Below are 27,683 nucleotides of genomic sequence, written 5' to 3'. Positions count from 1 at the left end.
TTGTACATTTTGTGTGTACTTTGCATGTCAAAGGGTGAATTTCCAAGAAGTATCCAGGGTTGATTTTTACAGTAGGAACATGTAAAGGCCTGTACAGTACATGTGTAATAAATTAGTTTCCTGATGGATATTGACAGCTCTGCTGTTTCTGTACGTTACTTTTGCTCAATTTGTGCAAATTCCCTTAAAACTAAATATCTTCAATATCAGCTGACAAGCACATTTGTTAAATAAATGGCAAGTTTATTTTACCAATTCCAAAGTTTCTACTGTAAATCATATGGGGTTATGCTAATTTTTAAATACAGCTCATTTACCTTTTAATGACCTGGAGTTATGAAATACTTCATTAACGCTATAGCATATTTGGAGTAGGCCTTAGCAACTTGTTTTAACCCTCTTCCAACAGGGGTATGCATGGTGAACAAAATGATTTACTGTCTCAAGGAATAATATTTTACTTTCTACTGTACATAAAATATGCTTCTGTTTGGTGACTGCTGTTTCTGGTTTTAATTTACTAGTGTCAATTTTGCACAAAGATGAAGCATTTTCTAATTTTCAGTTGAAACAGAAACTTTTAAGAAGAAATCTGAGTAATAGACTCACAAGAATAAGATTATCAAATGTTAATGTTTCAAATTACTTATAGTCAGTTCCTACAACATATTTTTTATATCTTCTAAGATTTTTGAAGTCATTAATGACATCATTGCTTCTTATAGTCTTAAAAATGTGACTGTTTCACAGAATATGATACAAGACAAATGTAGACTAAGCTATGCTCATGTGGCTTTATAGAACTACAGTTTTCTATGTCCTACCTATCCCATTATCATAGTTTTAGGTGAGTTACAAAGAGAGTGAGACAAAATCTTGTAATTAAACATCCTTCTCTGAAAAATATTGATGGAGAAAAAATTATTTACGTTTTAAATGTACACCTCTTTTGATTAAAATAAAACTATCTTTTCATAGAAAAACAAAATTATTTTCTTCAAAATATATATTATTTTCAAAATTATTATCATAGAAAATAATTTCAGATTGTAGAAAAGTGAGAAATTATATCAGAGCAGCCAGATTAGAACCAAGTTGTCAATAATTTGGATATTCACTACAGACAAGTGGAAAGATTGAAGCTGAAGCCTAGTGCAAAGGTTGAAGCTGAAGCCTATGCTTTGAACAAAAATATCAGTTTTGATTATTTTTTCATGTTCCACAATATTCTTCAATGAGACAGATATTTTTCAGAGTTTTCTTACTTTTTTATTTATAGGCATTGTTAAAAAAGAATGACAAAGATCTTACTTTTCTACAGTGAAATAAAGAAAACATCTTTTGTCATTCCTAGTTTAAAAATCCTATAACTTGAAAGTTATATTTTCCTTAACCTCTATCTTCTCCTCTGATGAAATACATATCACAAGGGATAATGTTGATTGTGATAAAGAAAATCTGTTTTAGCTTTCTGATACAGCTTATGAAGACAAGTACTTCTATTACAAAGGAACAGATGCCTTTTATCAATTTGGTGGTACTCAACTAATATAAAATATCTAGAATGATTTTAATCTAAAAAAAATATTACCATTGCATTTACAAAAAAATCTGATAGTGAAATTAGATTTGTTCATGTGTTTAATGGAAAACACGATTAAGATTTCTGATCATTAATTAGTTATACAATTTTTATACTATCTTCCTTTTCTTCTTATTATGCAAATAGTATTGATGGATTTGCTGCAATAATATTTCAAAATGTATTTTACTGTTTGTAAGTGAAATATGCTTTCAAGATGTATTCAATACTAACATTATTTGCACATGTTTTATTGTGGAGTCTTCTGTTCTGATGTAGCTGCACATCTAGTTGCACAGAATTTAAAAGTGGACCAAAAATAATGACTTTTTTTTTAGTTGGTTTTGGGGGTTTTGTTTTTGGTTGGTTGTTTTTTAAGTACTGAGTGAAATATGTGTCAGCCTTAAATGCAGTTATGGATTTCAGTTTAAATTCATATGTCTAGTATTACAAATTTTGTGGCTAGAGCAGCACAAAATATCCAGAATATTTTTTTCAACTAAGAAGATTAAGAAGATTTATGTGTGGTTTTCTCCTCTTTACTCAATTAGAGCAAATCAGCTGCTTGCCTGTGCAATTTTCCACATCCTTTTCATCTGCACCCTCTTAACTTTCTGTACTTGGCTGCAGTCCCTGGGGTATGGCACACATATATGTACACATGTACATGCACACACAGGCATTTATATATGTGCATGTGCCAAACTGGCTGTTCTTCAGTGTGCTTATGTCACCACTTAGACCTGTAAAGGAAAGTGTTTCTCCTCCCTTTGAAACAAATTGCAGTCCTTGGAACATACGTCAGTTTTCCAGCTTGCCTGTACTGGCTTTTGCTCATGGAAACACGTCCTCCTTCAATTACCAGAACCCCAGTGTAACAAAGGAACAGGAGCTTTCAAGGACATGATAATAATCCATCAGAATGGCATCCACATCTTTAAGCGCAAATGCTCTCAGTTCTCAATTATAACTGTAATAAAAGATGATTTATTACAGTATTAAAATTCCTACATATAAGTATTCTGTCATTTTTATCCATATGAAATTTTGAGGAACTAAAGACAGAGTTACCATGATTAATACATGGGTGGAAACAATGTTCTTTTCTTTTCTTTTCTTTTCTTTTCTTTTCTTTTCTTTTCTTTTCTTTTCTTTTCTTTTCTTTTCTTTTCTTTTTGCAGAAATTTTTATCCTTCAGCATAAATATGCATAGAGTGATTTAATTTACAGGATATTAAAAATGGCCATGATTCTGATAGTTGTATTTTGCTGAACTTCATGAATTAATAGAATTGCTTTTACCTTTCATACCTCTTTATCCTACTTGAGCCAGATTATACAGGTCAGGAGTAAATTATATTCTTCACCTTCACTGCATTTACTTAATGATGTACAATTATTTAGTTGATATTTGAAGACAGTAGTACTGCACATAAGGCAATTAGTTTTTTTGCCCTTTGAGTATATAGTAATCAAAACGTAATGTGATTATCCACAACTGTAATAAACATGTAACAACTACATAAATAAGTGAAATCATGGTGTTTTGAGGAGGTCAGCAGAGTGATGATATCTAAAGGTTTATTATAATTCACATTTCATGAATCAAAAACTAGGGGTTAATTACACTAATTTATTGTGAAATATGCTAAACTTACATGGAATTATTAATTGGAAGATCACTTTTATTTACACTGCTGAAAAATTTAATTTGAAGACTCATCTCTCAAGTACCTTTATTTCTAAAATATACTTACTTATTTTATTTTGTAGGTTATTCAGATAAATTTTGAAGAATTTGATCTGGAGATTGGCTATGACACACTGACAATTGGTGATGGAGGAGAAGTGGGAGATCCTAAAACTGTACTTCAAGTGTAAGTCTTTTACATTTACAGTTTGTGTACATTGAAGAATGTCATTAATGTGTTTTGATGAGACTAAATAATTATTTGAATCAGATAAATCTGAACAAAAACTAAGTGAGCTTCTAAAATTATTAAAGGTGACAGTTTAAATATATTGCTATATGTTTACTGTTCTGAAGTCAGAAAGAGATGACCTAGACATCACAAAAGAAAAAGATGAACTCAAATCAGAAGTTTGAAAGGCATGGTGTGGACACTTACATTTAGATATGTAAATTTTAGGAAGTATTGTTCGCCCTTTTGTGTGTTCTCAAATTAAAAGTGTATAAGAACATAATTGAAAATAGATATATGGGCAATTCGTGCACAAATTTTACAGTCCTCTAGCAAGGTTAGCATGACGAAAGATGTACTATAGTGTCTTGACCTTAATTTGCTTAGTGATTATTATAGATAACTCAGAAGAACAAGTTAACATAGTGAAGAAAATTACTACAGAGAAAGGCTGAATAGAGTGTTACCTAAACCACAGTTTTCAAAACAGCATTGAGTATTGAATAGATTTTTATCATTCACAGAGATATTTTCTAGAACGTGTGAGCCGAGATATATAGGTATATAATATTGTTAACAATCATTGATTAACTTAAAATCCATACTTCTCAAATACTTAGCTTGTGGCAATAATAATAACAATTCTCCCAAGACAAATCCAGAATTGTATTAGATTGTAAAATTTTCAAGACAGTGTTATAAGTCAGCAATTCTGTTTGTTCCACAGTGACTTGAAAATATGCAGAACACTGTAATTAGGCCTCACAATGAATCATTTTATATAACTCTAGTTCTAGTCTGAATAAATCAGTCATGTAGGAGAAATTAATGTCTTTTAAAGTACATTGCATTTACTTTTTCAAGTCTGAGTAAATTTTATTAAAAGAAAAAAAAGTTATTTAATGCTTAAAAAACGTAAATTGCCTGTAAGGCATTATCTGCTATTTAGAAAATATTTTTTAAAGGCCAAATAATATTTAGCTGTTAATTTTAAATAAACTGACCTTTCAGCAAATACCTGATGTTGTAATTAGTTCAAATGAGTTAATAACTGAAATATAGATAAGAATGTAACACAAGTTTAGTACAAAATATATTTAATCATAAAACAAAAGAATAATAAAATTAGGATTCTTTAGAATTATATTCCCTGCAGTATATTTATTGGAAATGTATTAAAAATTTTACATATTTTAGTTTTCCATTATTCACCATAAGAATATCAAGAATTAGTTTCATTTGAGTACAATAAACCCAAGCTTTGCCTCTTTTTCTGTCCTAATTTTACCTCATTCATATTAGTAATTGAAAAAATTTGAACAGAAATGCAATTTTTCTAAGATTTACATATTTTTCTAATGAATTCCCCTTTAGATTTATCATCCAGAGGATAAATTATCTGGCCTTCTATTTTTAATTGGTTTTGTAATCATTCTATCCTTTCTGTTTTGTTCTATTTTGTTTAATATCTTTATTAATGGTCTGGACAAGGGGTTTGAGTGCACCCTCAGTCAGTTTGCAGATGACACCAAGATGGACAGGAGTGTCTATCTGCTGGAGGGTAAACACAGAGCTGAAGCTCATGGGTCTGTAGTTCCCCGGATCTTACTTTCTCTCAGGAGAGATGTTTTTCTCCTTCCTACCATGTAACCATGTGACTGCCCTCACTTTTCCAGAGATGGAGAGTGACCTGGCAACAACATCAGCTAGGTTCCTTATGATCCTGGGATGCACGTCATCAGGCCCCATAGACTTGTGACTTTTCAGTTTCATCAAGTGGTCTTGAACTTGCTCTGTGCTTACAGTGCGAGTGACCTCTCTCCCCCAAATCCCACGTAGAGGATCAAGGACTTGAGAGAAATGGGAAGCCTGACAGCCAACAAAGACTGGGGCAAAGAACTTTCTCAAGTTCTCAGCCTTCTCCAGATCTGTTGTCACCAGTTCTCCTCTCTCGCGTATTGGGGGAAACACTGTCTTCAGCTTTTTTTTTCCTGACTAATATCAGAAGAATTGGACATTGTTCCAATGTCAAGTACTGGATGAGACTGCCCAAGGAGGTATTGGAGTCAGCATCCCTGGCGGTGTTCACATGTGTAGATGTGATGTTTAAGGACATGGTTTAGTGGTGGACTCGGCAATGTTGGTTTAACCATTGCATTGGTGATCTTACAGGTCTTTTCCAACTTAATATCTGATTCCAGGATTATTATTCATGAAAAGACCAGCATTTGGCCAGGTATTTATGGTGCAATTTCTTTAGGATAATGCAGTCTCTTAATGGATTGCAGGTGAATTAATTGCTACCACTAATAAATTGAGACGTGTGGAAGTACTGTAATCTATACTTTTTAAGCAGTACTAATCATTAAAAAAATATTGCTGACAATGCTAGAATTTAGTTTCGTCTATTCTTAAATTCCTAAACTGTATGGAATAGTCTCTCTTGTGGAAAGAACCTTCATTAAGTGCCAATTTATAAGTTCTTATTAAAGTTTAACTAAAGTATTGTTACTAATTTACAGTAATGCATTAAGGCAAAGTCCAATATTTTAAATTTTGAGTTACATGTTAGAACAGTCTGCCCAGATTGTATTTCATTGAAGATGTTAGCATTTCATAAAAGTATTTCTGATGATGTACCTTAGGTTGGGGAGGAATGATGGAATTATTAAAAACTATTAAACTTGCCACAAACATAAAGAATCCTGAGTATTTTTTTAAATTAAAAAAGTTAATTAGAACTGTGTAGTCTTAACATACAATAACTGTAACTAACTAGGTAAATTTTAAAGAATTATTACTATGAAGATCCTGGAAAAGCAAAAAAATACTCCATTAATTTATTGGGGTTTAATATTAAGTAACATTATACAATAAGCCACAAGTATATTTTTGTTTACTCATAGAATCATTATTCTGTGATCAGAAGTATCAATGGTGAAATTATTAAGGTTAAAATGCATTAAAAATTACACAGAAGATGGAAGATAATTAAGTACTATAAAAACCATGTAAATCTTTTCTCCTGTGAGCCATGCAGACCTTGTCTGAGATATGATGCATAGCAAATAAATCAGCTGTTGTATCATTTAATTTTTGTGTTTTAAATTTTAAAATAATTATCTTTCCCCTGGAAAATTGCTAAAGAACATTGGTTTAAATTTGTCTCCTTTATGTGTTAATAATGTGAAAACATTTCTCTACCAATTTATCAGGGTTAATAAAAAAATTATCCAAGTGTTAAATCTGCTAGTTTTACTGGGCACTGCTTGATAGGAAGGTTGAGAAGCAAAAACGGAAGTTAAGTGGCATTTCAATAGAATTAGGTTCCTAAATTGATAATTGCAGTCCTGATTATTCCTATTCTGCTGATGTAAAGCAGAGAAGGAGCTAAACTCCAAAGCCTTTTCAGTACTTGCCATTAAGTTTCCCTGGTGCCTGTGATTCTGAGCCTGTATATCCATGCACCCAGCAACGTGACAGTCTGCTCCAGCCTGGTGAGCCTGGCACCCAAGTGAACTTAAACCTGATTGCTATAATATTTTTAGTCAGTTTGAAAAGATGACTGATATGAAGCCATTCTTAATGCTTTCTTATGAAACTAAAATGCAAGGTGGAGCAATGTTAAGTGTTGCTGCCAAGGGATAGAGGGGAAGAAGGAAAATAAATGGTGACTCATACATCAGTCACAGCACTTTTTCAGGATGTTTGGAAGTTTGCTCTCAGCAGCTTGGTCTGACAAATACTGCAGGTGACTTTTAATGCAATATCCATCTAGGCACTGGTTCCTGTAATATGCCTTTGAAAATCCAGCATACAAATCGTGAAATTCAATCTTTTAGTATGCTTGCTGTGTTGGGTGTGTATGTGTCTAATCTCATATTACAGGTTGTCTTCAGCAAATGGAGAGTGTCACAATCTTCTGAATGTCCTCAAACCCAGTCTTCAGTGTACTCTCTCAGGGGAGAATATATGTCACTAGGATGTGGGAGGAGTAGTTCTGGAGTTGTAGAGGAAGAACTGGAAAACACCCTGCTGAGTGTTGTAACTGTTAAGCTGTTTAATAAAAAGGGAGACATCATAATCACATACTTCCATTTCTACTGCTCTCAGTGTTCACTATTCAGCTCTTAAAAGGGAACATGTACTTCCAGGAGAGGAATCTAGGTACTGAATCCAGGGTAGAGGAACCTACATAAATCCCCAGAAGGACAGAAAGAATAATTCTCCACTGCAGACTTTCATTATTTTTTTCAAATAGCTTCCTTCATATAATAATGGTTTTCTGGATCTTATAGCTCTGTGGCCCATTCCTAAATGTTTTACAGGGACTTAAAAAAGGACTTAAAAGATAGATCAACAAGTGATTTTTCTGTTCTCTTGATTCTTTTTTTTTCATAAATGTATTTTCAATATTTTTTCTTCCTGTATTATTTAATTGGAAAGTATTTCTTGTAAAAATATGGATGAAAAAAAAGTATGTATAATTAATTTCAGAAAATGGGAACGCTGAACATTTTGATGGAGATTTTTTTATGGAAATTATTCTGTCTGACACAACAGAGAGATTAATATTCTCAATGCCCTTAATATTCAAAATACATACTGTCAGTCACCAGTGACAATTACAAAACTCTGTTAGCCTTTACATCAGTGTGGTTTCTCAAAAACATACTGTTAATCTACTAATTTGGCAAAGACTGAACTCACTGAAGACACTTTCCCTTAGTGCAGGAATGAGCAGTTAATATGTTATTTTGGCCAGGCATTTACTTGTTCAGTTCTGGCAAGAGTCTTTCTAGTAGCTCCATCTGTGAACACAGATGTGGGAAACAGACATGGGTTTTTTTTCCCACAGCAGACTATTTAATAGAGAAGGAAGCTAAAAAAGACCAGAGGGAAGGCCTAAAATTAACTGTAAAATGTATTTAAAATAGTCCATTTTAAGTTTCAGCTAGCTTTAAAGAATGGTTAGAACTTCAAAAAATGAACAGTTTTCACTGCTATACAGTATTGTTCTTGTGATCCACTTTACAAGAATAAAAATATCTGGAAACTGTTCAGCATTTCATTTCAGATAATAAACTATAACAAAATATGAGACAAAATTTTGGGAAAAAAAATGCAATATAACATAAAACTGCAGCTTTCACAACATTGCCTTATTGCTATCACACTGTTCATTCAGCAAATAGAATCAACATTTAGGATTCCGCTGATTTGCAAGTTTTTGCAAACAATATTAAATTTTTTAAAAAAGAAAAGAATAAAAATCAAGTTTACTTCTTTCTATTAATCAGCACCCTGTAATAGTAGAAGGTTTTATAGTTGTGACATTTGTTAGTTTTCTTAAGGAATAGACAACAGCTGAGCATTTTTAGGCTGTTCTTCCTTTGTTGTAGAAGAGATGATGAGAGGAGGTGAGAGAGTGCAGGGAACACAGGAGCCTTCATCATAATGTTGCTACTTTAAAATGACAGCTTTCTTTTAAATATGGAAGACATGTATTTCAAAGTGGGTAGTTGCATACTAGAAAAATCAAGGAATCACTCTAATGCCTCATTATGGGCTTCTAATGCCATTGATATGCCTTCATGTACCTGAGTAATGGACACTGGATTGTCAGATGAGGTTAAGGATTAAGGAAGTTGTATTTCTTTCTGAAGCAGCAACTGAAAGTGAGATGAAATATTTCAATACAACATAAGTAGTAGTTGCATGTGTTTATAGACTACTATCAAATTTCCAGTCATTGGAAATGTGAGAGCTGTCTTGGCGGGCCATCTAGTAAATAACTAATTTAGTGTGAGCTGAATGCAATGAATTTGAAAGTGAATATTAAAAAAAATGCTTGGCAGTTATTTAGATTTCTTACAAAAAGAAAAAAAAATTCTCCTTCCTTAAGGCTTAATGGCTTTACAGAAATTTTCTTCTATCTATAGGTTAACCGGGAGCTTTGTACCAGACTTAATTGTGAGCATGAGCAATCAGATGTGGTTGCACCTTCAAACGGATGAAAGTGTGGGCTCAATTGGTTTCAAGGTCAACTACAAAGGTAATGACATCATTGGAAGCAAATGTAATGGTGTACCAAAAACTAAGCCAATATTATGGAATGTTTTTATTTCATGTTAGTGAGTGGATGCATTCTATTTCCAGTTCTGTCAGTTTTAAAAAGAAGAAAAATATAAGCTGAATTGTAAAAAAAAAAAAAAAAAGTTTTCTTAAAGGTGCTGTGTTACATGAAACTGCGAGCATTTGTTTGATGTATTGTTACAGCAATTGAGTTTTGACATATACCTTTACTCTTATTTTCTCTTATTTAATATTGGCAACTATTAAAATGAATTAATTCTGTGCTTATTTAAAGATGAATGAGTAAAACAAAATTAATACTTCCTACATTCTTTTGAAAATTAATGTCTATCATAACATAAGAAAAACACAGAGTGAACAACTTGAATTACTACTAAGTTTTGAGCCAGGACCAAGAAAAACCTAATAATGTTATTCTTTATGGTCTTGAAGTACATAATGCACTATATAAACAATCTGTTGCTATTTGATACCTCTGGAAGGGCATAGAGTTTTTATAGAGCATGAACAGCAAAATAAAAAAAAAGCTAAAGTATAACATTTATATACATATACATGCATTTCTGTATTATTAAAGAATTAGTTGGGTGTTTTTTTATAGTACCTTTGAAATAGATGTATGTCTTTCTTACAAGAACTTTATTGATTGCATGGTTGCTGTCTAGCACCAAAAACAGATAATAGAAAGTACGATTATTCATCAGAAAATGAGAGACGGGAGACAAAAGTTAAACCAGTGACTGTGCATATTAGAAATGGAGCTGATGTTGCTGAGAATCGGCAGATGGAGTAAATGAGCATATTGTGAATAAACCTGCACAGTGTGACTTGCTGGGGTGGTTTATTTTTTTGTCCATAACTTTCCTGTAGTGTAAAGTAAAGCTCCACAGTGGTGTGGTACAAGTGCACTTGTGCACTCTGGATATTCATATCTGGTGGTCTAGGGTAAGAAGATCTTAGTACTTTGCTGCATGGCAATAATTAAGACCTAGGATTTCCAAATTCAGGCTATTGAAAGGGGCAAGTGAAGGATTAGTATAAACAAGTTTAATAATTTCCTAATACAGCAAAACTAGAACCCTATTTGAGTGGAAAAGGATGGGGTTTAGATCTGAACTCTAACTTGCAGAGCTCAAGTTGTCAATTCTTTTATTTACATGACTCTTTCCTGATAAAATTAGTATTACTTGCAGCAGTTTTAGTTTGCAGAAGGCAGAGGATTATTGTCTATTCTTATATGCTATATCTTCTTTTATTCATGAGTTACATTTATTCTTAGAAGCCATAGTTCTGCAAGAATAAAATTAGTTGAATATGAATAGGTAAAAGGATACAGAAAGGGTGAACATTCACAACAGCATCTCCATATAATCAACTTAGTGATTGTATGCCTAGATATTGAATCTATTTCTCTCTTGCCCTACAATGGTAATTTTTGTTAGTTCACTAAATAGCATTTGAATGAATCGAACAATGAATATGTGCTCTGTGGTGGTGGTTGTGTGGGGGGATTGCCTTTTTTTTTTTCTCCTTTTTTTCTGTTTGGGTTTATTTTGTGGATTCCCCACCACCACCTCAGACTCAACTAACTAGATGTAGTGGAGACATCCATGCCTCATCCCATCAAAATTCATGAAGACATTCTTAAATCTTAGTGACATTTGCATCTGATTCTGGGCATTTTGAAGATTGTTCCAATTCCTACATGGAATATGAGGAATAAAAAGTTATGGGATGTCATCACCACCAGTGTCATCACCCAGTGCCCTTTTCCCACTGTTCCCCAAAATGGTATACTTGCTTACAGGGCAAGATAGAAGGACACCTCCTTTCTGACTGGAATAGCACTGAATATGCCACATCATTTTTAGCGATAGAAATAGACAAATTAATTTTTAAATACATCTGTATTTATCAGTTTTTAGCTGAGTAATACTTTTAAGTTATGTTATTACAAAAACTAACAGATGATCCTCTTTTATGTATCTGCCATTTGATAAAATCTAGGAAGATTTTTTGACATTTTGTTTACTTACACATTGAGGTGTTGCACATGGAGCTATTTTATGGTTTTTAATAGCTGGATAACATTATAAATATTAAAAATTAAATATTTGTGAGACTATTTTAAAATAAATAAATATTCATTGTTGTTTTGAAATCTCTTTTCCGTCTCGTATAAAATAACACTACTTAAAAAGGTAGAATATTTAATATAGGGATTAGACAGGACAGAAATACAAGCACTGCCTCACTATAGATAATATTTTATCTCTTAGCCACTGTAGTATAAACTGTTTTGGGTCTGTTTCATGCTTCAAATGTATGTGTAGCTTTATTAAGTAAAACATGGAATATTTAGAAAGTTAACTGAATTATTTTCACATCATAATTTTAGGGATTATTTGAAAACCTTTCTTTAGAAATGAGATCAGACTTTGGTGGTTGTGTAGTTAACAAGTAAAACAAATAAATAATGGATTTTAAGACTTCCTGTATCATTACTATGAAAAGAAACCACAAATTGATAGTTTTAAATGCTGGAGTGTTTAATGAATGCTTAGGATCATTCAATATTTCAGGAAATGGTACCATATTGTCACAGTAGTACTTCTATTCTCAAAGCCATGGTGAAGACAAAAGAAGTATGTAGCTAAACAGTAGTAGTAGAGAAGCAATCTCCAACATACTCAAACACTGCAACTGAATGGTCTTCATCTATAATTGAGTATAAAACAGCTGCACAAAATATGAGACAAACAAACTTATGGCAGAGCCTTCAAAGAAACCCATTTTTCTGAGATAAGATTTTGCAGATTTTGATTTCACAAAATCTTTATAATCTAGCAATAGAATATTATAGTTCCTGAAAAATTATATGTGAGAATATAAAGTCTAATAGCTTTCATACCCACTTGTCTCCTTTTGTAACTTTGGATGTGTGTGAAAGATTAAATATAAAATATTCCCTATACAGTGTTTCAACATAAACTGTATAACAAAAATTTTTGGATTAACAAATAATGTAAATAGTCATGGTGTAAAATAGTAGGAAAAGATGCAGTAGGGAATGAACATAGTAATGTAAATATAGTAAAAATTGGCTTTATCAGCATCATGTGGGAAAGCTGAACTTCTGTTTAGGTCAGATTTGAATCTTCTGAAACAGACCAGACAAAACTAACCATTTTCCACAATGATGATTGAACTTTAGGATATGAGATTTACACTCTGACATCCAGTATTTCAGATTTCTTTTTGCTTAAAACATGACGTTCATCTTCAAGCACTATGTCTTGTTCTGAGTTTTTGGGATACTAGGGCAGCCTGGGGCAGCTGTCTGGAGTTTGTGATCCACATTTTATCCTATTTTCCTAGCACTAAGCACTGAGTTTTAGACACATCTGAGGGTTTTTGTTGCAGATGGCACAGAGATATTTTTCCATGACTAACTGGCCAAGAGTGATTGCTTTTCTATTGGTGTCAGAATACTGAATTATCTGAATGCATTGTTAGTCCCCCATGTCTAGAAACATGGATTTCAAATGTGTGAAATAAGAACAATTTACCATAACACAGACTTCAGGAAGGTCTCCCTTTGACAAACTGTGAAATTAGCCTATCTATGAAACATGTCTTCATGTTCATTCTACCGAGAGAAAAATATAGCTTTAACTTTACTGTTCCTATTACTGGCTAATTAAAAAAACAAAAACAAAAACAACAACTAAACGCCAGTGAGACTGTGGACAGTTTCATTGTTTAGTTTTGGGTTTCACAAGACAGTTGCTGTGTTTCTTTAGTTAAATACTACGTAATCCCCCTTTTGTGAGGATGGGGGAAGTAAAGCTTTTCTGCTTTCTACATATCAAAATGAAGAATTAAATCTATGACACATTTCTACTTTCTGAACTGTTCAATTTTATAAATTTCAGTGTATATTCTCTTATGGTATTTTCACTATTCTGATGATTTCTGTTGCCTTTCTGTCCACTCTTCTCTGTGTTTCTCATCATGTGCTTCTTCTTTTTGTGTGTTTTGTGGTGCATTAACTAGACAGGATCATATAAATTGCTTATTTAATTGGGTTCTAGCCCCAGTTCTATTCCTTGTGCATCCAAACTTTGTTTTGCAGAATGACATGCAGAGATTTGCAGTAATGTTGAAAATCCATGCAAATTATTTTAATCCATGTAAGTTTCATGATTAGTTCAAATTCTTAAATGCAAATACTGCTTTGTATTTTTCAAAAATTTAAACACTTATTTTTTGGGCAACACTATATACCAACAATTTACTAATACAGGAAACATTTCTCTGTACTGATTCCACATCTGCTGAAAGTTGTGGCAAGTTTTATAATTCAAGATAATTCCTATTTGTTGAACATATTGAGCAAAAGTGCAACCATTTCAGAAACTTGTGGCAGTTCCCCTTGTTAACTTAATGCCAAGATAGAGTTGGTTGTGTATTTTACTCTTGTGTTCTTCCTGCTTTGTTGGCTACAATTCACCGCGGACTTTTTCTGACCCCACTCAGTCAGCATTATCCAAATATGTTAACAGTATTTTTATCTAATTTTAAACCATGCATTCAACATAAAATTTCCTATTTGTAATCTCTAGATTAAAAGAGTATGAGAACAGTTTTAGAGAGGCATAAGAAAGATTCATGTAACTGGATACAACATAAGGAAAAAAGAGCAAGAAATTATATAGATACTTCTACAAAATGTTTTCTTACTCCCTAACAGTTTAGGACATTCTACAAAATGTTTTCTTACTCCCTAACACTTCCTAAATCCAGTGTATTTAGAATAAGTAAAACTTGATGGACTTTTTCATCCATAATTTCATCTGTTTTTCCTCTCAAGCTCACATATTATTTTAATATTCTAAATATTTTATGGCAAGGACATTTCAGTGAAGAAGTATTTCCTTCTGTTCACTGTAGTTCTACTAGCTTTATCTGATGCCTTTTCATTTTTTTCCTAGCAAATACAATCTATTTAATCTTCCATTTTACTTCCATTTTACTACTTGGTTTTGCAGGACCTTTATTTCTTCACAGGTGATTGTCCTCATTACTGTTTGTGTAAGCTATCATCAGCAAGCTTTGTCATTTCACTGCTTGCCTTGTTTTCAATCTTCTAATATATTGTCAGACAATAACTTTAACTACCCTGACATCTGCTGGACAAGCAACAAAGCAGAGCAGAAACAATCCAGGAGGATCCTGGAAAGCATTGGTGGTAGCTTTCTGACACAGATACTGGAGGACCCCACAAGGAATGGTGTACTCCTCGACCTCATTCTAATGAACTGGGAAGGCCTTTTTGGTGATATGGAGGTTGGGAGCAGCCTTGGCTGCAGTGGACATGAGATTGTGAAGTTCAATATTGGGTGAGGAGGAAGCAGGGCAGCAAGTAAAATTACAGCCATTGATTTTAGGAGAGATGACTTCAGTCTGTTTGGAGATGTTCCTTGAAGAATCTCATAGAAAAAGGCACCACAGGGAAATGAGGTCCAAGAGAGTTGGTTGATATCCAAGCATCACATCCAACCCTGCACAAGAATGATGCATCCTAACAAGTGAAAAATCACACAGAAGGGACAAATGATGTGTGTGAATAAATAAAGAATTCCTGTCACTACTCAAACATAAACAGGAAATACACAGGAGATGAAAGCAGGGATGGAAGTGGCCTCTTGGAATGAATATGGAGAGATTGTCAGAATAAATAGAAATGAGAGACCAGGAAGGCCAAGGCCCATCTGGAATTAAATCTGACCAATAACATCCAGGACAACAAGAAGAGCTTCTTAAAATACATCAATAACAAAAGAAAAACAAAAGAATAATGTGGGCCCATTAATAAGTTGAGGGGAGCCCTGGTAATAGGGGATGCAGAGAAGGCAGAGTTATCAAATGCCTTCTTTGCATCAATCTTCACTAACGTGATCAGCCCTCAGGGTTCTCTGACACAGACCAGGGTAAAGGTGTCTTGGAAAGAAGACTTTTCCTTGGTGAAGGAGGATTAGGTTAGATAACACCTGAGAAAACTTGACATCCACAAGCCCATGGGCTCTGGCAGGATGTGTCCACAAGAGAGCTTCTGGACACCATAGCGAGGTCACTCACAGTCATCTTTGCAAGGTCTTGGCAATCAGGAGAGGTGCCTGGGGACTGGAAAAAAGCAAATCTCACCCTGGTCTTCAAAAAGGGCAAGAAGAAGGACACAGGGAACTATTGGCCAGTCAACCTCACTTCAATCCCTGGAAAGGTGATGGAGCACTTCATTCTGAGGGCCATCTGTATCCGTATGGATCACAAGAAGTGTTAGATTATTCAGCATGTATTCACTAGTATTCAGCATAGATTCACTAAAGGTAAATCAGGCTTGACCAAACATTGCCTTCTACAGTGAAACAACTACCTGAATCAATGAGGGGAGAGCAGTGGATATTGTCTACCTTGGATTCAGCAAGGGTTTTGATGCTGTCTCTCACAAAATCCTGGTAGACAAAATCAGGAACCATTGACTGGATGAGTGAGCAGTGAGATGGATTGAGAACTGGTTGAATGGCAGATCCCAGAGGGTCATAATCAGTGACAACCTAGTTGAAGTTTTTCCAATAATGGTGTTCTCCAAGTTTCCATACTGGGCCCAGTATAATTTAACTTATTCATCAATGACTTGGATGAAGGGGCAGATGCCTCCTTGGCAAGTTCATTGATGACACAAAGCTGGGAGGAAGGGCCAACACCCCAGAGGGCTGTCCGGGCCTTCAGAAGGACCTTAAGAGGTTGGAGAGGTGGGCAGAGAAGAGTTTGAAATTCAACAAAGGCAACTGCATGGTCCTGCACATGGGGGAAAATAACCCCATGGACCAGTATGGGCTGGGGGCTGACCTGCTGGGAAGCAGCTCTGTGGAGAAGGACCTGGGGGTCCTGCTAGAAAACAAACTGACCACGAGCCCAGCAGTGTGCCTGTGTGGCCAAGAAGGCCAGTGGTGTTCTGGAGTGCATTAAGAAGAGCATTGCCACCAGGTCACCAGAGGTGATCCTGCCCCTTTACTCAACCCTAGTAAGGCACATCTGGAGTACTTTGTCCAGTTCTGGAATCCTCAGCAAAAAAAAAAAAAGGATGGAGTTCCTGGAGCGAGTCCAGTGAAGGGCAAAGTAGATAATTAAGGGCCTGGAGCATTTCTGTTATGAGGAAAGACTGAGGGAGCTGGGCTTGTTCAACCTTGAGAAAAGATCTTGGAGAGGGGATCTCATCAATATCTAGAAGTATTTGAAGGGAGGGTATCAGAGGGTGAATCCAGTCTCTACTTGATGGTGCCAAGCAATAGGACAAGAGGCAATGAGCAAGAACTGGTGTATGGGAAGTTCCACCTAAACACAAGGAAGAACTTCTTTAATGTGCAGTGACCATGCACTGGAATCTCCCTCGCTGAAGATATTCAAGAGCTGGAAATATTCAATATCTGGACATTCTCCTGGGCATTGTGCTCTGGGATGACCCTGCTTGAGCAGGGAGGTTGGACCAGATGACTCACTGTGCTCCCTTTCAGCCTTACCTATTCTGTGATTCCGCGAAACAGTTTAGATACAGAAGAAGTCCATTAGTGACTTCTCTCCTCTGGCAGAACTGACCATTTACTTTTACCATCAACTAACTATATTTTAAGCTAACATGCAGAAAAAAAGCCTGTCATTTTATGAAAGAGTTCCTAATCTCTGTAAGAACCTTCCATTTGGGCTTCCTCAAATGCCCTTTTAGAACTGCAAATAGTATACCTAAACTGAATTTCTCTCATCTCTATGCCAGCTAATCTTTCTGGAAAGCATTAGTGGATTTATAAAGCAGGACTTTGCTTTAAAAAAACCGTGGTGGTTTGCGGATGTAATTTTTATCCATGTGTCAGCTGAATTTAAGCTTAATTATAATTTCTACAGTCTTGTTACATCTCAGGTTTACATCTGTACTTTTCAGGTGTCTTTTGGAACTACTTCTGAAAATAGAAATTGTATTTGCATCCCTGTCCTACACTACTAAAATCATCTTAAGAAATTGGACATTTCTTAAGCTTTTCAACCTGCACTTTGAAATACAACCCAAGTTCTTCTCATAGAATCATGGGTACAGAAAAATTATTTAGGTTTTATACTATTGCTTTATAGCAGCTAGGCAAATTGGAAGCTTTTGATCTTCTTGCTGATGGAGTACCTATGGTTTTTGGTTACTAGTTGGTAGTTTTTGGGGGTTATGAGAGGGCTGTTTACAAATGATCATGTATTGTTCCCTAGAAAATAAGTTCTTCCAAAAGTTTGATGCATACCTTGAAGTTTTGTGATGTGTTTTTTGTTGTTTTGTTTTGTTTGAGGTTTTATGTTTGTTTGGGTTTTGTGGTTTTGTTTGTTTTTAATTGTTATTTTTGTTTGTTTTGTTGTTGTTATTGGGATATTAGCTTTTCATTACTAATTTCTTCCAACCAGTTTTTTAATATTTCAATCTTCAGTAGTTCATCTTCCTTATTAGAAAAGTTCATGTTTGTTGAATGGCCGAAACAAGGAATTTCCTATCTTTATCAGGATATATGTTTTGCATTTGGGTTTGAATAAAAAGACTACTGCTGCTCTACTAGCCATTTTTAATCAAGAGATTGTGCGCAATTTTTTTGTATACATGTGCATTTCAAAACACACAAATGTATTTTCAATCCAACAAATAGTCAAATGTTACTATGTAATTGATACTTTTTAAATATTCAAAATTATATACTTCATAAAATTTATAGGGACAAATATAAATCAATGTTGCATCAGATGTGATCTTTCATAAAATCTTAAATGGTATTTCAGAGATCTTAATAGGCTATGCAGGTTACATTATAAAGAAGGTCTTAAAAATGTAATGTAGTAGAGGGTTAAAAAATCACAACATTTCATGCAGCCACTGGAATTTAGCTTCTCAATAGATTTTTACCAGTATTTCTTGTAACTCTGTAATCTTTCAAAGCAAATATATTGTTCTCAGGTCATTTAAAACTAACAATAAGCTGTGGCTCTAAAAGTCGTTGCATTAGAATGTATTTTCACGTAGGGTTTTTTGGATGTCTTTTAAAATAATTTCTGGAAAGTGTATCTTTTTGGTATTGAGAAACTTTCATTTTTATGTTAACTTTTCCAGGTTGGTGAAAATAGGTCTTCAGTCTAAAAGCAAGTTCTTAGAAAATGAAATTGTATGCTTTTTCTCCATCTCACCTTTCTATGTCCTGAAATATTTATTTAATGGTGCTTTTTCCATATAAGCTTCTTTTTGAATGTTGAGTTTTAAATCTGATTTGGCTATTGGGTTAGATCATCTCTGCTTGGTCTAGGCCATCTTCAGAGGTCTCTTCCTACCCTAACTATTCTGATTCTCCATGTTAGTGCTGTTTAATATTATATTCTCCAATTTGATTTTAAAATGGGGTTATTTGGCTTCAACAAGTCAATTTAATATTCATAATTGTACTTAATTGTTTTGTTTGGTTAAAAGAAAGGTGGCATATGTGGCATATGGCTTATAATCGTTTTCTACAATTCCCCTCTTGTCAGTGGAGAGCTGGTCAGACAAGTTTTTATTTGAAGGTGACTCCCACAACTTTTTAATTTTGTTCAATAAAATTGTAGGTCATTCTCTCTGCTTTACAATATTTAATTAAAAGCATTTAGCAATCCAACCTTTTGTAATAGTGTTATCCATAAAGAATTGAAGGATTTTCACTGCTCTGACCTTAGTCTGTTGGGCAATATGAATACATTAACATGTAGAAAGGTCATCTTTTGCTATGTCCCTAAGTATTAGCTACTGCTTATACCAGGACACTGGGCTAAGTGGCTGTTACTCTTATTGGTTCTCTGCAGTATTTCAGTGTGAATTTAACTGCAAACAATTTTGTTGTCTTCTGTATTAAACATATATGTTATAAGGGAGTAACTGTTACTCTTTGATTTGGGAGTAAAAAATATGTTCAAAACAGCTTAAATTAGAGTTTTGTTACAAGCATTTATCAGCTTTATAACAGAAAGCAAAAACGAATACACAAATAATAAAGCAATTCATGCTTTTCAAAGATTCTTCTGGGCGAAAGGTAGAATTTAAAAGCCCAACATGATAGAATAGAAGTTAGGATATCTTGACCTGAAGAGCTCTAAAATGTGTCAGGAATATAGAGCTCTTTGTCCGCACTTAATACCTTTCTTGTCTCTGAGTGAATCTACCTCCTTATTTGCAGTATATGGGGTTTTTTTGTGTTCTCTACCAACTGGTCATGATTCCTGACTTGAAATCTCTTTGCTCCACACATTTTACAACACTGGGAATTTGCCATGCCTGATTAGTCCATGCCTTTTACTACACTTGCATTGAGTTGATGGAGGCTCCCCTCCTGGCTGTACTGCATCAATTTCCTTGCAGTGGTGAAGGTCTGTGTGCGGCAGTCTCTGGAGATGTCAGCTTTCGAAACACTAAAGATGCATTTCCTGCTACATCAGCCTGTGAAAGGGTACAGAAGTAAGATTTCCATCTGTTCATCTACTGAATTAACATCATGGCATAGTAGTTGCTTAATTTCTTCATCTGTTGGCATTGCATGGAACAGAGGGCTGAAAATGCATCTTGCTTGGGTGAAGTAGTTGTTTTGTTTTGTATATTTCAGTATGTCAGGTACATGCAAGCAGGTCATATTTAGAATCCAGTCAGGACTTAAAGTGTATGTATGTATAGATTTTTTTTCAATTTTTTTCCAGATGAAACATTCAAAACAATAAGCATAACTGATTGAGATGTTACACTTTAGTAACTTGGTCTTCTGGGTTTTCCATATCACCAAGCATATGCCCTGAGAATATTATTTTTTCCCTTCTTTTTCCTCAATGGCAATAATTAATTTCTGTGAGTGCTATTATGCTAGAAAACAACTACATCAGCAGGCCTTTTCATCATATATTTTGATAGTCTGAGAAATTTCTATTAATTACTTATATTGTATTAGAGTAGAGTGTATCTTGCATTTATTGCTGGCATTTATTTCAGTTTGCTGTTGGTTGGCATTTTCTGTAACATATTTCCAGAGAAAATGCCTGAAGGCTATAATGCTTCAATGCTATAATGATTTGCCTGTTTATATTTGACTATTGCAGTTAACCCCAGCAGGCACCTAAATCCCACATGCTCACACCCCTTGCAGCAGGATGAGGGACACAGTCCAAAAGGAAAAACTGAGAAAACCCATGGACTGAGACAGAGTTTAATAAGTAAATCAAAATCTGCACATGCAAGCAAAACTAAGCTAGGCGCTCATTTTCCTTTTCCAGCTGTCAGGCAGATGTTTAGCAATGTTATTCATAATGTGTACGTGGGAATGCAAGCTCTGTATCTCTGAAGGTCCCTGTCTCCCTCCTTCTCCCAGCTCTTATTGCTGAGCGTGACATCAAATGCCATGGGCCATCCCTTGGGTCAGCTGGGATCAGCTGTCCTGGCTGTGACCCCTCCTGCTTGTGCTGCCACAGCCTCCTCACTATTAGGGTGGTGAGGAGCACTCAAGGCCTAGATTCTGTGCAAGCACTGATCAGCAGTAGGTTAAAGATCAGTGTCTCATCAATACTGTTTTCATTGCAAATCTGAAACAGCACCATGAGCCTCTGGGAAGAAAACTGCCCCTTACCCCAGGCAAAACTATTACACCAGCTTACTACATGATGATGCTTACTTCCAAAGATGGTGCACAGATAGTGCACTAATCATTAAATTACCTTGCATTAAATTAATTTATTATTTTTCTCAACTGATGAGCCTATACTTTCACAGTAATTGGTGTTATTGCCAAACTTTTACTAAGTTTTTGTCATATATTTTGGTGCTGAAGCAACAGTTTACTAAAATATAGTTTCTTTGCCACGGGGGCCATTACCAGAATTTCTGCTTGATGTTCCTTTTTTTTTTTTGCTTTTATAGTTGTTTTTTTTTTAGTTTTTTTAATTGAGAATTATATGAAAGACTTTACAAAGACAGTTTTAACTTAAAAGAAGACTTATTTATGCTGATAATTCATGTTGGCTATCTAAAATATGTGCTGAACATCCCCTTTCATCATTATATTTAATGTAAAAATGGAAATGAAATAAAAATCCCAAATAATGCTTTTTTTCTTTCCCCTTTTTTTTAGTCCTGTGTGGTGTATTTCTACATGTAAAATATCTCATGACATATGAAAAGTTCTGGAATAACACATTGTTGATCCCCATGGTGCAAATCTGTTATTGAAGTGAGATGTATAGTGTGAATTTGCATTCCTTAAAACTAAGGCAAAAATCCAATCTCTAATCTCAAGAGGATTTTTTTTTCTGTGTTGTCACATAAAAAAATAGACAATCATCTTTATCCTTGAATTCTAAATCTAGGTTTTTGATTTTTTTTCTTTAATAAAAGGAAGAGGGTGGCATCTCTCTTTGCCTTTAGCTTTAGTTTTTGGGTTTCTTTAGCAGTATGTTGAAAGATGCTGAAAGATTCAATTTTATCAGGAAACAAAATACTGCACTGACTGGCCAGTGCTCCAAGGTGGTGCTAAGGTGTCTAAACACTGAGTCCTTACCTTCTCTATCAACAGCTCAACATACTTTTTTTTTTGTTGTCATTATTGTTACAATAATAATGTTGCCATTATTATATTTCTGTGTTTTAGTATCTGTCCATATCTTTTATCATTTCAATTAATGGATTCTCCAGATATTGAAGAAAAGTCCTTCCATTTACACAAAAAGGTTTATTAGCCAGGGCCACTCTGTTCTCTCCTTTAATCTCTCCTTCTCTCCCACTCTTCCTCACTCTCACCTTCCATCTCATTCTTCTCCCCTTTTCTTTTCCTTTTTTCCTCTCCCCTTCCTCTAGGCTGAAATATTTTGCCTATTGAAAGTCTTGCAAATCATGTAAAAAGTGATCTGCTAAGCTGAAGTATCACAAGATGAGAGTAGCTTATCTGACATTCCTTGTAACTTCATGAATATCCATGAAGTCTGATTGAATACCTGAGAAAGTGAGTGGCAGAGAAATCCTAGGAAGATCCAAGGAGATATGCCTGGGCGAATGTTACGGTTTTTCAGACAACATGCTGTGGAGTTTAGTGCTTCTGATGCAGTCTTTGGTCCCATTCACTCTAAAAATACATTGAATATTCAGAATTAACTTTATTTTCTAGAATCTCTGAGTTGAAGTGAAAGAAAAAGCAATGGGAGGATAAAAAACCTTTCTCCTATGCTCTCCATTATAGCTTCCTTCTATTACTCTATTTTTAACTTTAGGAATCACAAACCTCAGGTTCAATAGATCTGTCAACATTTATATAGTATGTAATTCTGGAAATAATCTGAGAAACAAATATGTTTTGATTTTTTTTTAAGCAGGAAAAAATGAGGATTTTGAACTATAAACTTGCACTTTTTTTATGCCATTCCCCTAAAAATTATTTTCAGCTTTTTCTTGTTCTAAATTACTTATCATAATACTGACAATAAAGACATTTTATATCAATCCAGTATCCCTTGGAGACAGTTTTCTGTGGTTTAGTTTTGTCATGTTGAGAACTACCAGAAAAATACCTGTTCCTTTGTGGTTTGTAACAATCAGAGTTCTATATTTGTTCTTTACCATGGGAAAAAAGAAAAAATTAGACCCCCTCAAGTGGGAAGAGATTTCAATATAAAAAAAATGAAAATGCACACAGAGTTTTTGCAGTTGAATGATCTAACATGTATGTGCAATTTCAGTTATTTTACCTAAGTGAAAGTACAACTGCATTGTGAAAATAAAATTGAACAAAGTTATAATTCTATGGCGAAAACTTTAATAATGCTGATTAACAGGTGATGGAGACAGCTAATGAAAGAAGACCACAGCTGACTTCTCAGCTAAACAGAGTTTTGGGATGTTGTTTTGAACTACTTGTAACTGGGGCTTAGGAGAGCAGCACTTGAAAATACAATGTCTTGGCAATTTGAAATAGTTTCAAGAAACTTTGGTGATACAGAAAGGCATTTAAGGTCTTTGTTTCAATTTCTGCAGATAACAGTGTTTTTTTCTTTTTAAATGGAACTGGAGATGGTAGCAGATTTGGGTTATTTTTGTTAATTTTTAACTAATATGGAAAAAAACATATAAAACCGTAGAGTATAACATCAATTAAATCTGCATTTTAAACTCATTGGGAAAATATAGAGATATGAGGATGTGCCTCTAAACTAACAAATCTTGATTGCTGCTTTTGTTAGTCACTTAAGACTGTTAAGCTGAACTATTTGGATTGTTACAGAGACCCATTTGTGTAGAAAATGAACTTTACTAATTAGGTGTCATGACCAATATTTTAATTAAATGGTAATTAGAGAGATATTATGACAACTTTCTCTGAGTATTAATGTAAAATATTGAACAAATACAGAAGTTAACCTGATGAAATTAATTACATGACATGAAACAAATGAGTTCACAAGTCAGCCTTGGAAGATACTTTTAGTAGGCATTTAATAATAATGAAAATTAGAAGGTCTGTTAATGATGTTATTTAAAACTCAACTGAATTCTTGGAAATAGGGAAATAAACTGATATTATTGCAACTTTAAAGAAGGAATTAAAAAAATTTTTACTTGGTGAAATTTTGAAGACCTTGTCCCTAAAATCGTGGGGCTTACAATTCTTCCTCTCTGAGGAGGCATTTCAAGGAGGTGATCTGAAGATCATTTCATCTAAGATGATGAGAGTTGTGTCAACCAGACAAAGGAAGGGATAAAGAGCAACTTGCACTTTAGTGGAGTGATACATTCAGTCTAAGCATAAGCAAAAGGGAGCACAATATAAAAAGAACTAAGAATTTCTCCTTTGTCTAATTCACGTTTTAAGTCTAGCATTCAGATTATCTAATTAACACAGAGGAATTTTATTAACAGTACAGGTAAGATGGCACATAGCTTTGCTAGTATCTGTTCCTTTTCCCAGAAGTTCACCTTGACAACATTTTTTGTGCCCTAACATTAACATTTGCCTTCCACTTGCAGAAGACAGTGGGGAGTAATGTACTACAATCTATCAGCACCCTGATTTCAGTGCTTGGACGAGTAGGATGATCTTAGTCATATTTCCTTCTCCTTTGGGTCTCCTTAGGCAGCTATCCTTACATACCACTTGAAACAGCCAGCTTGTTTGTGATTGGGTTTTTTGTGTTGTTGGCTTCTTTTTTTATTTCTTTTTTGATTCCCAGTTAGTCTTTTGAATTTGCAGAATCCACTCCCCCACCTTGCACCCCTATTTCCACAACCACCAAGGGCTATGAAGTATTATGCAATGTCTAACCCCATTAGTCAGAGCTTCCCTGCACATGACTGGCACAAAAGCTCAGACAGGATAATAGGTCACACCATTACCAAACAACTTCTGTTTTGGCTCAAACCAGTTTAATTGCAGCTCTGGCCAAGGCAAGCCCAGCCAAACACTGAACCCTGCCATGGCAGGTCATTGCAACACTTATAGCCATTTAATATTAATGGGATAGCAACCACACTATATAACCTTCCTAAAAAGAAACTTTAAATGCTTTTAAGACTTGGCCTCCAGAATCCAGAATTCTCTTCAGTCTATTGTCTATGCATTGCTAACAAGTAGACCACATATAATTTATATATATAATCACTATATATTAAAAATTGTGAAACATATAGGTGTCTGAATTAGTTCTATGGAGAAAAATGATGTTAAATGCATTCTTTCTTCAGTCTGAGAGGATAAAACAAGTAATCAACATCTCACATATGATGAGTTAGGGATAAGAGAAAAGCCAGACAACTGGTAAAGTTCACTATAATTACAGAAATGACTGCTTTTAATGACCAGATTAACATTAAATACATATAGGTGCATAGAGAAAATGGTTGCCTTAACAACTAGGAATTTCAAAAAGGGGAAGAAATTGTGCTTGACTTTCTGAAAAGTAGTGAATTATATGAAAATTTAAAACTTTTTGGTAGTAGCATTGTCAGTAGCAATGAAGGAAGAAAAAAAGACCTTTCAGTTCAAAATTTTGGTCAAATTGAGGGGAAAACAAAATTACCTTAATTGTGAATGATAAAAATGAAGTGCGCTGTTGAATAGAGTCACTTGTTGGCAAGACCTAGAGGCTGTTACCAATTTATTTATTACATAGCACCATGATTTTTTTAGAATTCTGTCTTGCAAGTACTTAAAACAGATATGAATGTAATATGTGTAGGTTATGGACGTAGCTGCAATAATAAATCTTATCATAAGTCTAACTGTAAGAAACTCCTTAGACCAGAACTGTTATGATTGCTTTCTACATGACATTTGTAGATCATATTTAGGTTAAAAAATAACTTCATATCTAACGATAGAAACCATTGAACACTATGGCTACCTAAAGATACTGTGTTGCAATTTTTTTATTTGAGTGTACTGTGCTAATATTATTTTCTCCTCAAATTAGTTATTTTTCTTCCTAAGCTTAACCACTTAAATGTATAGTAAGAAATAGATAAATTAAATCAAAAATAATCCTGAAAATGTACATTGTGTTAGTATGCTTATAATCTGGGAAAATGCCTTATACTTGGGCAGTAGTGAATACACTATGTATTCAGTTAACATGGCAATTACTACTGTTAACTTTTTATTTTAACCTAAAGGACACCTGTAATCTGACAGTTCAGCCCCAGGCTCCATAAAATGAAAGCGCAGACACAGTGTAATAAATAACATTTGGCATAGCGGTATGGTGCATTATTTCCTACTTTAGCATTGCATTTAAAAAGACTAAAAGTTGCACATGACAGAATTTAAGCCCTGGGCATAGTTTTTTCTCAAAATAAAAAAGGGTCTCTAAAATATTACAACCAAGAAAAAAGCATAATCTAAAAGCTTCAAGGCACCTTTTCTACAACTTTGTAGAAACCAAATCACTTCATCTAGTGTGACATATGTACTGTAATATATGGTGTGCCAAGTCAATTAAATCATTAATTGTCTGTTTTTAAGAAAAACAGATGGTGGGTCAAATTTTACTCACTTTCAACAATTTTAGGTCCCACACCTATTGGTGATATGCTCATGTTACCCAGCAGGGAGTTGAAAAAAGATTGTCAATGCCTTTTTCAAACTGTTTGCTTTTTCTTCCCCACTTCCACCCTTGTTTTAAGGAATATTATAAAAAGTGGTTTTATTTTGTGTTTTTTTCTACAAGTATCATGGTTTTTTTTCTGTTTGTCTATCCAAAATGCATCTGTAGGTTAGAAATAATCATATAAAGATATAGACTAGTGATTGGAAGTTTTCTGGTTTTGATCTCTTCAACTATTTGTTAAGGAATATAAAATTAATTTGCTTTAACATGGCTTATTACCTAGCTGACTGGTCCTGGAAATCTTTTCTCCGTGATTTCTATAGTTTATTTTAAAGTGTCTTTTGCAATAAATTTACAATGGCTGTATTTAGGATATCTGGCTTATTATGTGAACCATAATTAAAATCATTACATTTGAGGCATGTTCTCAATTGTTAAGAGTTTTGTTCTCTCTGTTCTCTAAGTAGTAACTAGTTCTTACCTTCCATGCCAGGACAACATTTTCTTACAATAGAATCATCAAGGTTGGAAGAGACATTCAAGATCACCTAATCCAGCTGTTCACTCAGCACTACCATTGCAAACACTAAACTACCAAACCAGATCATCCAGTGTCAGATCCAGACACCTCTTTAACATCCCCAGGGATGGTGACTCCAACACCTCCCTGGGCAACCTATTCCAATACCTGACAACACTAACAACGAAATTTTTTATTCCAATAGCTACTCTGAATCTCCCCTATCTCAGCTTAAGACCATTTCCTCTGGCCCTGTCACTGCAGACATAGCAGAAGAGATTGGCCCCCACCTCACTACACCTTCCCTTCAGGTACTTATAGAGAGTGATGAGGTCCCCCCTGAGCCTCCTCAGAGATTAAACAAAAACAGCTCCCTCAGCCATTCCTG

At 34.4% G+C, this 27,683-nt stretch overlaps 1 protein-coding gene across 1 annotated transcript in view; it reads left to right on the top strand.

Moving 5' to 3' along the window:
- Positions 1–27,683, top strand: part of CSMD3 (CUB and Sushi multiple domains 3) — a 576,871-nt gene that overhangs the window by 278,311 nt on the left and 270,877 nt on the right. Inside the window, exons 13-14 of the mRNA XM_005420686.3 lie at positions 3,356–3,459; positions 9,447–9,559. Coding sequence (XP_005420743.1) covers positions 3,356–3,459; positions 9,447–9,559 — 217 coding nt within the window. The remainder of the gene's footprint in view (positions 1–3,355; positions 3,460–9,446; positions 9,560–27,683) is intronic.

This window comes from Geospiza fortis, unplaced genomic scaffold (assembly GCF_000277835.1).
Source record: "Geospiza fortis unplaced genomic scaffold, GeoFor_1.0 scaffold111, whole genome shotgun sequence".
Taxonomy (NCBI): Eukaryota; Metazoa; Chordata; class Aves; order Passeriformes; family Thraupidae; genus Geospiza; species Geospiza fortis.
This window is presented reverse-complemented; position numbering and strand designations above follow the sequence as displayed.